Source organism: Aquila chrysaetos, chromosome 24 (genome assembly GCF_900496995.4).
Source record: "Aquila chrysaetos chrysaetos chromosome 24, bAquChr1.4, whole genome shotgun sequence".
NCBI classification, from domain to species: Eukaryota; Metazoa; Chordata; class Aves; order Accipitriformes; family Accipitridae; genus Aquila; species Aquila chrysaetos.
Window position 1 is genome coordinate 14,897,542 of NC_044027.1, and position 14,419 is coordinate 14,911,960.

At 43.6% G+C, this 14,419-nt stretch overlaps 1 protein-coding gene across 2 annotated transcripts in view; it reads left to right on the forward strand.

Moving 5' to 3' along the window:
• Window positions 1-2,857: 2,857 nt before the first annotated feature.
• Window positions 2,858-14,419, forward strand: part of ABL1 (ABL proto-oncogene 1, non-receptor tyrosine kinase) — an 83,086-nt gene continuing 71,524 nt past the window's right edge. For both annotated transcript variants that reach the window (XM_030000429.2, XM_030000433.2), the window contains exon 1: window positions 2,858-4,001. In XM_030000429.2, coding sequence (XP_029856289.1) covers window positions 3,866-4,001 — 136 coding nt within the window. In that variant the 5' untranslated portion in view covers window positions 2,858-3,865. The remainder of the gene's footprint in view (window positions 4,002-14,419) is intronic.

Consider the following 14,419-nt stretch of genomic DNA (forward strand, 5'->3'; position numbering starts at 1 on the left):
GAGGACCATTAATTAATATGCTAAGGTTTATTCTTTGGTAAAGAGGTTGAAGCTTTAAGATACTGTTATGGAGGAAATGGAGGAAACATCACTGCAGCTGTTGGGTGTAACAACCCACGCTTAACTGAAGGTAAACAGAAGAAATATTGAAATTTCTTTTATGAAATACATGGGATGTACACAGGCCACATGCAAGGCTCGACTGAAAGAAACAGTCTGTAGATTTTTCTAATTTAATCTGTATTTGCACGATCTTTCTGTCTCCTCTAGTAATTTCTGAACCCACTGGGCAACCTCAAGTTTCTTAACACGAGGCAATCATGTTCACAAAAACTGGCAGCAGGGTAGGGGGCAGAAAACACAATACCCTTCAGGAAGGAAAAGAGGGCAGATATCTTGCTATGATATTTGGAAGTGACCAGCTGGCCCATCTGCCTGTGTACAGCCCCAGCACTGCTTTGGGAAGCAGGAAGTGCTTTTGAAGCAACTGCTGAGTGGAAAGAGGCTGAGGACTGCTGGCAAAGAACCTGCCCCACTTTGCTGCTTATGATTGCAAAGCATCAGAAGGAATACCTGACTGTTGACCAGAATGATAAATTCACCTAGTCTGTTAAGTAAAAAGGAAGTACATTAATCTGCATAGATCTCAGGTGAGGCAGGAAGAAGCATATATACAGCCGTATTGTCCAGAACACGAGTCCCTCTTATTTGCAATTACCTTTGCATATTTTGGTCAAGGTCTTCTGAGTTATCACAGACCTGTGGTAGTCTTCTGGAGTTCACTCTGCTTCAGCCCTGCCATGGTAGGAGAGATTATCCAGGATGCTCCAGTCAGACCCAGAAGGGAATACTTTATCAGTAAAGGATGGTTGGTATTGCTTTTTGTGACAAATTTCTCTCAGGCTGCTCAGCCTGTGTTGACAGACAGCTTTGTTTCCTCAGTTTCCTTCAATCCATGGGAGCTGAGCAGGGGGTTAGATCACTGCAGTGAGAAGCTGATCTCCATTACTGAGATAAACCTGGAGAAATTCTGTGGAGTTCAAGAGATGTGACCTTGGATTTGTCTCAGCATAATGTACCAGAATTTCTCTCTCCTGCGTGTGTGTAGCACAAATGGCCTCAGCACCTGCAATTTGAGTCATTGATGCAGAAATGCAATAGAAATTGTTTGGGATCAGTCTCCTGGCTAAGAATTAGTGATGTAGGAGCAGACTGGCACAGCAGAGGTGGAGGATCCCGTAGGGCTGTATGAAGTGCTACATTTCAGTTGCTGTTGTTGGAAGATGAAAAACACACGTCTGCGAGGGACCTTGAGTATGGCGTAGGAGACATGGAGTATGTTTGGATTTGTCACAAGGGAGGAGTCAGTACAAACAAGCCGCTCTGTGTCCAGATGGTTACCCTGAGCAGGAGGCTACTGCACAAAATTGCATTTGTGTGTTCTCCCGTTGTTGAGTGGGAACAACCACAGACCTTTGACCAAAACACCGTGACCTCAAGCTGCTGCCTCAACCCTCTTCTGTTCCCAAGGTGAACTGGGGAACGTACGAGAAACTATCTATCTTCAGCGTCACTGTCTGTGCTCTTTAGCTCAGGGAACACTTGTGCTGCGCATACAAGGGCACCACAGTGCAGGCTGAAGAATCTGAGCGTTTAACTTAATCTTTGTACCAAATGGTGCACGAAAAGTAGATCAATAAAGTATTTGTCACATGCATTGGCCTCTGTGGCTGTTTTTGGTATCAAGTTCTGTGTATGCTCTGACAGTATTAATAAGGAAGTGAAGTCCTTTGTGCAAGCAGGGTGACTGATCCCTGGTTGTGGAAAAGCTGATGGTTGTGCACACAGCTGACCCCGTAAGGATCTCTTCTTCCCTTCCATCTCTGTAAGAAATCCAGGGTCCCAAGCTGGCCAGGGGTCTTGAGACCCATGCGCAGGGGGGGGGTCTCTAGCTGGCTTGAGGGCCACCGAGCTCATTGTCAGATCTAGGGGAAGGCAACTTAGATGGCCCTTGCAAAGGGGTGAGAGATGTGACGTGAGCTTTCGGGGTCCTTGCCTAGCATTTGCTAGTGATGTTACACTAGAAAATCCCTCTTCCACCTGCTGTTTCCACCACCTTCCCCTTCATCCCACTCCCTTCACGGCTCCCCTTCAATTTCCCTCCTCTTCCCCTTCGTGCCCTCTCCACCCACCTTATCTTCCCCTCAGAGCCCCTCATGGCTTCACCCACCCTGGAGACACCTTCATGTCCCCCAGCCCCCGGTTCCCTCATCCTGCCCCCATTCCCCTCACAGCTCCCCCCTCGATGCCTCCTCCTGCCTCCCCTCACCCTCTCCCTCACCCCCCATTCCCCTCACGGTCCCCCCAACCCCTCCTCTTCCCCTCATTCCCCTCAGAGGTTCCCCCCCTATCTCCTCAGGGGCTTCCTCCTCGGAACCCCCTCACGGACCCCATCGCCCCGGCTCCCCTCACTGCCCCACCCCGCCCCATTTCCCCCGGGGCGCCCCTTCCCCTCCCGACAGGTTCCCGTCATGGCGGCGGGGGCGCAGCGCCCGGCCGGGGCCCGGCAGCGGGAGCGGGCAGCGGCCGGGCCGGGCCGGGCCGGGCGGGAGGCGGGGGCGGCGGAGGAGGAGGGGCCGGAAGGGGATGTGACCGCCCGCCCCGCCGGCCGGGGACGGGGCTGCGCCGCGCCGGGGGTTCCGGGATCTCCCTCGCCGCCTGCAGCCGGCCCCCCCCCCCCCCCCGCCAGCCAGTCTCGGTCCGCACCGCGGCTGCCCCCGGCGGCAGCCCCCGGGGTACCCCCCGCCCCGCGGCCCTTCGCCTCCTCTCCTCCTGCCAGGCCTGGCCGGCCCCCCACCGCCCCGCCGCCCCCAGCCCGGCCCCCTCCGCGCGTCCCGCCGCGGCCGGGCCGGGCTCGGCCCCGCTCCCGTTGCCCGCCGCCGGCCTCCCCCGCGGGGATGCAGCCGGCCCGGTCACCCCCGCTTGACCTCTTCTGGCTGCTGTGCAGGAACCGGCCTCCCGGAGCGCGTCCCCGGCCTCGCACCCCGTCCCCGGCACCCGGCTCCGTCTGAGGCGGGCAGCAGGCCGGCCACCTGCGCCGGCCCGGTGGCCCCAGCGTTGCTTCGACGCCACCATGGCCCCCCAGGCCCCGCTGGCCCGCTTCGCCTCCACCGGCGTGCGGGAGAGGTAGCGGCGGTGCGGGCGGCCTGAGGCTTGGGATGGAAGAAGGCAAGGCGTTGTGAGGCCAGACTGCAGGAGCCCCCCGGTCCCGTTCCCTCGCCCCAAGGAGCGTGTGGAGCCTGCCAGGCCCAGAGGTGCCTCTCCTTCGCCTTGCGAGCTGACATGGTTTCAGCGTACTTGATCCTGCTAGACTTCAGCGGTACTTGAAGCCAAATACGTGGCTCTTTGGCCTTTGCTAACTCAATGCTATGCAAAAGAAAAGGAGGAAAAAAAAGAAACCTTGACACTGGTTGCAGTGGGAATGGCTGTTTCCTGCCCTGGGTGAGCCTACGTGTGGTTTCTTGCTTGTGAGATGAACTAATTCTCCTTTACCCGGTGGAAGACACACTACGTATGGCAACCTGAAACTTTGGTAGAGCTTGGTCGTTACTGAGCAGTTGGAACTTTTACTCGTTTTTTTGCATAAAGTCACCTAAGGAGCCTTGTTGCCGTCTTCAAAAGCATTGGAGGAATCTGCGCTTGTCTTAATTCTTTGCCTCAAGTGACTTTATCGTGCAGTGAGTGCAACCAACGTACCCACCTAAAATACGTTCTCCTTCACAGCTCCTTCCCAACCTGGAAGATCAGGGATCACAGACTTCTTCAAAAACTTCTCGTCCTGGGAAAGGCTGCCCATAGTTACTTTATGGGGCAGCAGCCTGGAAAAGTTCTTGGGGACCAAAGGAGGCCGAGTCTGCCTGCCCTGCACTTTATCAAAGGAGCAGGGAAGAAGGAGTCATCGAGGCATGGGGGCCCGCACTGTAATGTCTTCGTCGAACATGGTAAGAGGTTTCTATTGATATTTCTTTTGGTTTAATTTTGATTTGCTGAGCTAGTTGCAATAGGGATTTATTCAACGGCATGGTGCAGATACAGAGGTACTGTACTTTATGCAAGTCTTTTGTTTTCTCTCCTTTGCTTCTTAAGGCAAATCTTCTGCGATTTGTTTATTAAGAAAATACTTAACTTGGGTCAGATTGCTTGAAACCTGGGCAGAGATTATTATACAGCCAAATACAAAATACAAGGAAGTAACTTTTTAACATTGTACAAGTTTCTCATTTCTGCCTTAGATATGTTCAGTTTCAAGTCTGGGAAAGTATTTCATCCTTTTCGAGTAGTCTGTTTCATAGGTGTAGACCAAGCACACCTGATGGTGATGCTATGGTCAGCAACAAGTGTTGTTTAGTTTATGAAAGGGGCTCTGCTACTCGGGCGGGGGGGAAAGACTTCTTTTGGAAAGTTTGTGGAATACTGCTGTTGTGACAACTGGTTGGAATAAAACAAGTTTCTTGTTAATTTGGTTAGTGCATTTACAGCACTTTTGGTTAGTGGTTTCTCATAGCTGGTTAAGCCTTGATCTCGTCCTGTGGTGGATTTAAGTCCTAGAGGCTAAAAGTGGCCAAGTTAGGGGTACAGCAACCCTGTCACTTGCTGGTCTTCCACAAATTAAGAGGGGACTGACAATCTTGGGAAAGAAGCCAGATGAAAAGCTCAGTAGGACTCGGAGGTAGGTTTAGTGACTGTTTAAAATGTTGCTTTTTTTTCTTTAAAAAAAAACAACACCAAAACCAAAGACGTTGTTATCTGAAGGCATCTCTACAAAAGTGAGGCGTAGAAATAGATTGTTCCACTGAAGCTTTTTGGAGTAATCCTTGCTTTTGCACAATGCTTTTTTATTTCTAGTATTCTTTGAGAAGACATGCTACTGGCTGCTATCATTGGCTGGAGAATGGGATTTTGACAAAGCTTCTTCAGCAGTTTTGTCCTCTTGAGGAAGTTTATGTGAACAAACCAAAACTGTATCTATAATCTTCATATAATTAAAAATGGAAATATTTGCTGTGTCTGAGAACACAATCCGCTAGTTAGCGGAAAAGTTTTGGTTCAGTTTTGTTTTAGCTGGGCTTTGCTTTCAAACTTTCTCTCATCCTTTCATTTCTAGAAGGGCCCAAGAAATCCTGTTCAGTGTTCAGCAAAGACACGGACAGAGATGCTGTGTATGTATTACTGTGTCGAAATACTGTTTTGAGTTACATCAATGTTATTTCTTTTAATTTCCCATATGATGTTTGTGTACTGAGGAAATTGAAGGTAATTAAGGGAAGGTTAGAGAATGTAAGGGCTAACATGGCCCTCTGATGATAAACCCGCTGCTGGATTTTTCCAAGCCACGCTTTCAGTCTTGTGATACACCCACTCATCCAGCCCCAGTTTGGTTGCTGCCTTTACTACTTTGGACAGAGTTTCAAGGTCAGATGAGATGCAGTGAGAGCACTAACTGCAAGCAGTACAATATTCAAACTGCCTTTGGTGTTTGGATGTAGCAGAAGAGCCAGAAACGCTCCTTTTTGATCATCTAACAGGAATAGGCAGATGGTAACTTCTTGCCAGTATGACCTGAGGTCAGAAGATCCTAGCACATTTGCAAAGAAAAATAGCATCTATAATGTCCATACACCATATGTCCACAAGAGACCTCAGTGTCTTGATTTAGAAAAGAATAAACTTGAAAGGGGACATCAAGGCCAGGACATCTGTTAAGAGAACTGCAAAAGATCAGCCTCGCTTATCCACATGAGGAAAAGTTTCTTCCTTTGAGTGTATGAAATGGTTCTTCGAAGTACAGGCAGTAGAAGGTTGTAACACCATTGTTTGTTGTTCAGCTCTGTTTTGAGTTTGGGCTGCTCCTATCCTGAAAAATGCTATCTTAAAATATCTGGAAAAATACAGAAGGGACAAAGTTCATTTTAGAAGGTTCTTAATTTCCCTCTTTTTTTAATTGATAATTTGTCTTTAAAATATATAGTCTAACATACTTTATAATTAATGGGCAGAATGGTATTTAATGTTTTCAGTCCTATTCAGATATGGTGCCATAGGCTGTAGTTCATAAAAATAGATTGGTGTTTTTTTCAGGGCTTAAATTTTTGCATGTTTGTCTTTCAGTACTTTCATTACACAGTTTCTTCTAAATGCCAAACACTGTATCTGATTTCTCTGTCATACTGTGGGAACTGGTTTGTCCCAGGAAAATCATGTTTCTTGCTTTTCATAACTAAGAAATGCTTAAGGAGAAATTCCAGGGTGGGCTGCTTAAAGCAAACGCCTAGGGATAGTCAAAGTCTTGAAGGTACTTGTTTGAAGTTCTTGTATATTAAAACCCGTGATAAAACAAAACAAAACAAAAAAGTGGAGTTGGTAGTAGCATGGCTCTCCTGTTATGGTTGCGTTTTTTGTAAAGCTGTTTCATGACCCTTTTCCAGTGGGACCGCTACCTGCTAAGTTCTACTGAGGCTGATTCAGCAGATACTTAGCAGGGATTTTCAGAGCACTGAAGATCTTCATTGCTTCAGTGGTATTGAATCTTAGCTGAAAGGGTTAGTGAATATTATCAGATACTAACAGTGTAAGGCAAAATAACTTTCAGGGAAGAAATTGCATTTCTCAGTCGTCGCACTCTCCGTAGCACTGACAGCAATGCATCGAGAGGCTTCTGAAAAGCAAGGAGGCAACTGGCCAGAAATCAGCTCTGCTGGTGGTCAAATGTTCTGTGAGAATAATGCAGAAAGGCTCTAAATTTTGTCATGAGTTGACAATTGAGGAGTGCGTTAAGGGGGGAAAAAATAATCTATGGGCAAGTTTGGGGCTTCTTTCTTTGTGTTGCTGCTTTCTCCACTAAGGATGTTTTACAAGCTGGGGTTCATGCTGATGTGGTTACCCTGGGCAGCGGCGTAGCCCTTGACGGGATTTTACAGATTTCATCTTGATGCAGATTACTCCATCTCTTGGATTGCTTGTGAGCTTGAAATTGAGAGAAAGTATAAAGGCAATGTTTGCCTGTTCCCCTGTGCTTTTCTCAGCTGAGAAATGAGTCTATAGTCACTGCTTTTTGGGAATACCCAACTGAGAGAAAAGCCGTGGTCAGTAGACAGTTAATGGGAAAGACTTTGTCAATGCATTTTGAAGTTTGCACGCTAGTGTATCTTGTGCTTTTCCAGAATGTTAATCTCAGCAAAACTCGAACTTCTGAAAAGAAAGGCGTATTCCCATAGGGCTTGACTCTGATCCTGGAGTTGGCAGTAGTTAACTGGAGCGATCCGCAAACACCACACCTTCTCTAACTGTTTTGGGTAGGTGTTGCTGTGCTGAATGATGAGCAGATTCCCTGAAGCATCTTGGTAGAACAGTATCTCCAAGCAAAAGCAGCACCTGAAGGCTTAAAAAAAAAATGAATTCTAAGCATTAGGCCTGTGATGCTGAGGTGAAGAGATGCTAGGATAACTCTTTAGCAAGGCGGTGGATTTGGTCCACAGCTTTGAATTCCATTTACTGTGCAATTGACTCTCGTGATGCTGCTTGGTCAGCAGCAGAGCAGTGTTATGAGGGGTGAAATCCTGAGTGGTGTCTCCGCTTTTGTGAGCCCAAAGGGTTGAGTTTTGTATGTGCTCTTTGCTGTGTAAATTGTGACAGTGCCTGGGAACGGGGACCATCTTTCCGTGGGCATGTTGGTGGGAACTTGAGTATGATTTTTGGATTTAATAATGCAAAATTATGGTAAATAACATCTTGAAATATAGGTCTTTCAAATGATGCTACAGTTTGATGTACTGTAATTGATCCCAGTTTTGCAGTGGCAGTCAGAGAAATAATTGATTTGGGAGGAAGAAGAAACCTTCTGAAGAGGTTTTGAGTATGAGACTTTCTTATATGCTGCTTCTCATTACATATAATGGATCACTGATAGATATCAACGTGGTCTTACAAATTTTTCATTGTTTTGTGTCTGAGGCGTTCTGCAAAGTAATACACATATGGCTGACTCTAAATTTGGTAGAAAGAGAAGGAACTTCCTTTTTGAATCTGTGTTACACCTTTACTCTGCCAGGGAGTGATAGTTGTTCAGCTTTGAACTTCATTTTAAGTATCTTTAGGATATAGTTGATAAAGCACTCACACAAGAATGTTCTTTTCTTAGTCTCTTGTAGTGATAAAATGTGGTCTTTCTGATAGTTTCTATTCTAGCAGAGAAATGATAGGGAAGCTTAAATGAGCTGTTTACCTTACCGTAAAGAGAGAGAAACTCCAAGAACTGGATCCATTTTTTTTATACCTTTAGTGCTGAATATGGCTGAAGTCATCTGACTGTAGTCCCTTTCATATTGGATCTGAACTTTTTTTCTTACAAAGGTGCTGAGAGTTTTAGTGCTTTAATTAGGAAGTAATTGTACAAAACAGATCCATAGCATAAGCTTGCCACAGCTGCCAGCTGGAGACATGCCCTATGCCTACTATTAGGAAAAAAACAATTAAAAGTATATTTTCCTATATTATTGATTAAAAATTGATTGTTAAGAGTCTTTAGGTTTAATAATCTATCTTGTTTTATGCTGTTAAATTTCATGTTTCAACTGTTTGGATGGTGAAAATGAGTAAATGACTTTATAATTGGTTCCTTCCTCAGGACCTAGTGATTGACCAGCATATATGAATATATACTACAATATACACTGTTGTAATTATATTGGTGTTTCTTATTTTTATGAAATGCCAATCATTTTCATACCATGTGGGAAAATGCATAATTCCAAGAAGTTTTATTTATTTCTTTGTTGTGAGTAAAATGTTTAATAACTCTGTGGCTTTGGAATATACTTTTATCAGCTGGGTGGTCCAGAGCAGGTTGTGATCAAGCAATAATATATGATTTTGTACTCATTATCCTCAATCCTACAGGTAAGCTCAATATATCTTCTTTATATGCAATATACATTTATTAGATAGTCAATTGCCCATACATGGAAATTATTTAAATGAGATTCCTTCCATACTAGAACTCTGTTTCTTTAAACCCATGTAGTTACAAACGCTGCATTTATCTCTTTCCATTGTTCCTTAGGGCATTTTTATACTCCATCTCTGCTTCAACATCTACAAAACCCGAGACTTGAAAGAAACTGCTTTACTATTCCTGATTCCACTTTAGACCGCTCGCCTAAAATTGTATCATTAGCATCAGCCTAATAGGAGTCCGTTATTTAGAGCTTGCCTTCAGTATCTCAGGTCTGCGTTCTGAACTGACAAAACTTTCTTCATTGTTAGGTTGGAGATTTGGCAGCTCCCAAACTTTAATTTCCATCTCTATTAGGAGAGACTTATCCCCAGCTTTTGAGATCATTGCTTATGTCTCCAACTTCGATGTGCTTCAGTATTAGTCTGGTTAATGCTGACATCTGCTGCACAGCTAATGCAGATTTGTTCACTGCCTCTCACTATATCCCTTTTCATCATAAAAAGCTCTTGCTATATTTTTTTTTTTCCTGCTCTGATTATCAAATGCCAGTAGGTTTTGCTAAGAAGCTCCTCCACAAAACTTGATCTAGGATTGGAATATGTTAGGAAAGAGACCTAAGACTTGCTAAACTGCTTTTCCACACACTGAGGTGGAAGGTGATGATGATGGGGAAAGGCTAATCCTTTTCCTGGGCAAAAGCAGTTCTATTTTGTGCACTGACTAATCTTTGCTAACTTGCCATGTTTAAGCAGTTCATCTCCTTCATGATGAATAGGTAGTGGTTGCTTGTATGCCAGACTTTCATTAATAGATTGTGCTGGTTCTGCATTCTTATTTACAAATTTTAATAGGAAGGCTATGTTCGAAGATCAGGACAGGGAGGCAAGAGAAAGCTGCAGCGTATTAGAATAGAAATCATTGCTTGTAAGCAATCATCTCATTCAGCACACTTCAACGTTTACCAACAAACTCGCAGTATTTTAAATTGAAGAGTTTAAATCTTAAGCTTGAAAGTGAGGAGTTGACACAGTCCCGTTGCTGAGAGTTGGGAATCCTGAGTTTCATCCCTCGTGCTCTCTGCGACAGGCTCTGTGGCATGTGGCAAATCATGAGGGTGCAGAAAGGTGAAAATGGCCTTGGAAAGTCTTGTCCTGTTGGTTGTCATTTTAGGGTGGGGATGCTGTTGTGTCGTGTCTTGGAACAATAGGGTTGTGTTTCCAGCTGTGCTTATAGGAACTGTGATAAAGCAGACAAGAAATAAATGGGTGAGTATTGTCAGTCCTGGGCAGTTGTGCTGTGTTTACTCATGTGGATACAACTGTAACCAGGGTCTTGGCAAGGTGTCAGATAAGGAATGCTGTTAACTGGTACCAGGCAGTCTGAGTGCATGGCTGCAGTAGTTAGACCAGCTCCTAACATCCAGCTGATACCAGTGGTGTGTTCAGTAACGGTTCATAGTGTGCTGCCTTAAGCCTTGGTCCCCGTTTGGAGTATTTTAGCATCCCCAGATTTCCCAGAACATTACTGCAGCTCCATCGGTGTACTTGATCCACACCGTAAGGTTTAAAACATGTATACCTGTGGTACTGTGTGGACATTTGGTATGTTATAGGCGTCATCTCTTTCAGCAATATAAAATGCTCTGATTGATTCGCATTCATGCAGACTGAAGGAAGCGTTAAAAAAACTACTGTCCTCCTGGTGTTATTGTTACAGATGGACTTTGCTTTCTTTTTTTTTTTTTTTTTTTTTTTTTTGGCAGGGGGCGGCGGCTGCCTTCTATCTGCAATGTCTGTTGATAGCCGTATAAAGAGCACTAGTGTCTTCATCCAGCAGTCCTTTGTCATTTCAGATGTACTGTGCCATTCTTGTGAGAAGTAGTAAGTCTCCTTATAAAAAGGTCTGTTGTGAATCGCAGGAGTCCATTACTGTAGGAACATGCAGAGCAGTTTCAGCAGAAGCAAGAGGGACTCTTGTTGCTTTGCTTTTGTTGGCTGTCTTATCAGTCAGCTCTTATCTTGCTCTATGCTGATTGAAGATCAGTCTAAACAACCTGTAGAGGTTATTAATCTGCTTACCAGAGTATCCATTTTATCAGTTTAAAGAGGAATCTTGGACAAAAAGGGTAATGAACATCCAGACGATTTTAGTAAGTAAAACTGCCTAAAGCAATGTCTTTCCTTCATTCTTAACTTTGTCCTTTCTTTAAACTTGCACTTTTAATCCCAGTTCTGTGCTTAGATATTAAGCATAACTTTTTGTGAAATGGCTGGAAGTTGCACCGCCCTGATGGCAAAATTTGATACAAATCTACTAAAATTGTGTTTTATGCTCTGGGAGGAGTCCCTTTCCATGTGTCCTTGTAATGATGGGGCGTGTCCTGAGTACCAGTTTGCTTTAGTTTTTGCCTAAAAAACTTACTGAAGTTAGGCTTGAAGTTAGATTTGGGTTTTTTTTGTTCTTTCCCAGCATTTCTTCCTTGCTGTTACCGGTTAGGTTGTGAAAAGCATGAGCTTGCTTTTCCGCAGAGTGATTGCTGCTAATTTACACAGCCGCAAGCAAGATCATCATTCTTTCATGAGTGAGGAGACTGCCTGATTTATGTTGTGTCATCTCTGTGCTCTGTTTTTACCTAATGAATAGAATTTCACAACAGATTATTAATCATTAAGACTTTGGTTTCATTGTGTGTATTAAAGAATCAATATTGCTAGACATTGCCTGCCTTGAGAAGATTCTTAGCCATTAGTGCCGCTTTTCTAAGGCATTTTGGTGCATTTATCTTTAGGACTGACTTCAGTTCCTACCTTATTCCTACCATATCAACTCAGTACTTCTCATATGCCTTTCTAGGGCCTGAGTTGTGTCCAGTCTGCCCCTCTGCAAGCTAATCCTTTGAAGTGCCGTCTGACCAGTAGCACATTCTGTCTGGTCCAGTCTCTCCTTAAAGCTCATAAAATAGTAAAACGCTGAACATTATTCTGCTGTGGTTTGCACTCCATATTTACAGGAAAGAGGGAATGGTGGACTTGGAAGCTGGGAATAATGTGTGATGAAGACAATATGGAACTACCTATTCTGCTGCCTGTTAAATGCCTGGGGTTTGGGATGGCAAAGCTTGCTGAAGTACAGGATTCCACCCTTTGATGACTTGCTGTTTGTTCCCTGCCCCATGTCCATTGCTGTTGGAAGTACAGAGTGACCTGGGCACGTTCCCTGTGTTTCCCATCACACTGACACTGTCTAGGAGGAAATTTCATTTACTCTACACATCCAGAGTTTACTAAACAAACAAACACACACCACTCCATCTGGTTGTTGCAGCAAATCCAATGATCTGATCAGCTGCCAATCCACGCTTGGTGTAACTGACGGCTTTTTCATGCTTTTTTTTTTTTTTTATCCTGGTGTGTGTCCCCAGAGTAAAGAATGTTGTTTTTCCAGAGGCTGAATGTGTGAGTGGTAGTGGGATAAGGACATGGAAACTTTAAATAGGAAATTGTTTGGGCTTTCAGGAAATGTTTGCTATTTCATTTGTGTTCAAGTTGCCCAATTTCAAAGGCTGCTTTTTAAGTGTTCTCTCATTTAATGTAACTGGTGAAGGGCTGTTCCTGAGTTCTCAGTTTCTGACATGACCACCATGGCTTATCAACAGGGCTGTTAGGCAGTAAACTCGTTTTTGCTTGGATTTTTGTGATGCCTTTATAATAAACCTCAAGAAAATTAAACTGTCATTTGATGCACTGGCCACCAGGTGTCTTCTTTGAATCTTTTTAATAACTTGCTCTGGTTAAAACAAACCCCCTGCAGTAAGAAGTGTCTTGGAAATGAGCAAAAGCTAATGGCAAGAACCAGGGTCAGAAGTGACAACCGTGAATTTCAGGAATAGCGGCTGTCAAGTCTTTTTAGTTACTTTTAGAGCCTATAATCTTTCTGTGCTTGCTTGCTGATGAAAAAGAGGTTGGTAGGTGATGTTTGCTTTTGCTGTTAATGGGAAAATCTTGCTCCCTCACCTTCTCAAGCTCCATTTCAGCCCATTCTTTATTTTTTAAAACAACAGAACTAGTTTACAGTGCTGTATTCCTTTTCACTTACTGCGGTCTTCTGCATTTGATCTCATCCCCCTACCTCTTTTGTTATGCCACACTGACTTTTAAAAATTATATACATATTTTTTTAATATTAAATTGCGTGGTCCTCTCAGTATAGAAATTGATTCTGTAAATCCTCTTGTAGCATTGTGTCCAGCATTTCTGAACATGTGAGATTTTCCTGGCAAGGATGCTCAGAGAATAACTGAAAACAATGTTCAGCCTGTTACAGCTATTTACACAGTTGGTGTTGTCTGAATGTCAGAATTGCTATCACAAAGCTAATTGTGGAGTTAAACTTTTATGAAGTCATAACAATGCTAACAAAAGCGAAGCTGTAATCTAGTAATACTCTATTTTACTCAAATCTCTTTTGGGTGGGAGAACTTTATAATAATGAAGAAGATTTAGTGCATCTAGCAAAACAGTTTAAGCTATAAATATGTATGCTTGAATAGGTTTTTATTATTTTTATTAGGTCTAAGCTCTCTTCATATCCTCTGTAAATCTGACAACACATAATGTTCGTTTAAAAGGTACATTCTAGTTTAACCAGAATTACTGGAACAGCTATTAGAGCTATTGTTGTCTGGCTACACCTAATGTTTGCAAATAACTTAGGAAAGCTCAAATGAAAAATTTTGAATTAATGCCAAGCTGTTATTTCTTCTTAAATATATTTAACTTGATGGATAAGATGATGCATTTGAAATGCTCTGCAATCAAACCTTTACTTCTTTTAAGACTATTGATGGATTGCACTAAATGTGTTTGCTATATACATTTTTTTCCAAATGTGCAGCTATTTAATGCAAAATAGATGTCCTTTACTGGAAATTAACTGGAGCGAAGATGAAGCTGTTCCCATCATTTGATACTGTTGATGTTCATATAGAAGCTGCAATTTCTTTGGGTTCTGAGGCTTGTCTGTTATGTCTAAATAGTGCCTCCCACGCAGAGGTTTGGATGTCAAGGTGCTATCATGTTTCGGGTATTAAGTAGTAATTATTGTTATGAGGTGATCACGTAAGACAGTGTAAGTGTTGCTCAACCTTTCACATTCCATATCATTAGGAAAAAAACCTGTTGGGGAAACTTCAGTCTAATTACACCTCACTGCAAGAATTACGGGTGCTTTTTACCTTGCTCTTGCTGGAGAGTGGGTATACAGTGAGGCTTTGTACGACAAGTACACCACCAGACGCATTGTGTGTTTTGTGTTGCTCACTAAGTACAACTTGCAGACATATTCTAGGAGTTCATTCTGGAACTGCTGCAGCGATGGGTCTGGAGAAGGCCAAATCCTAAAAGCTGT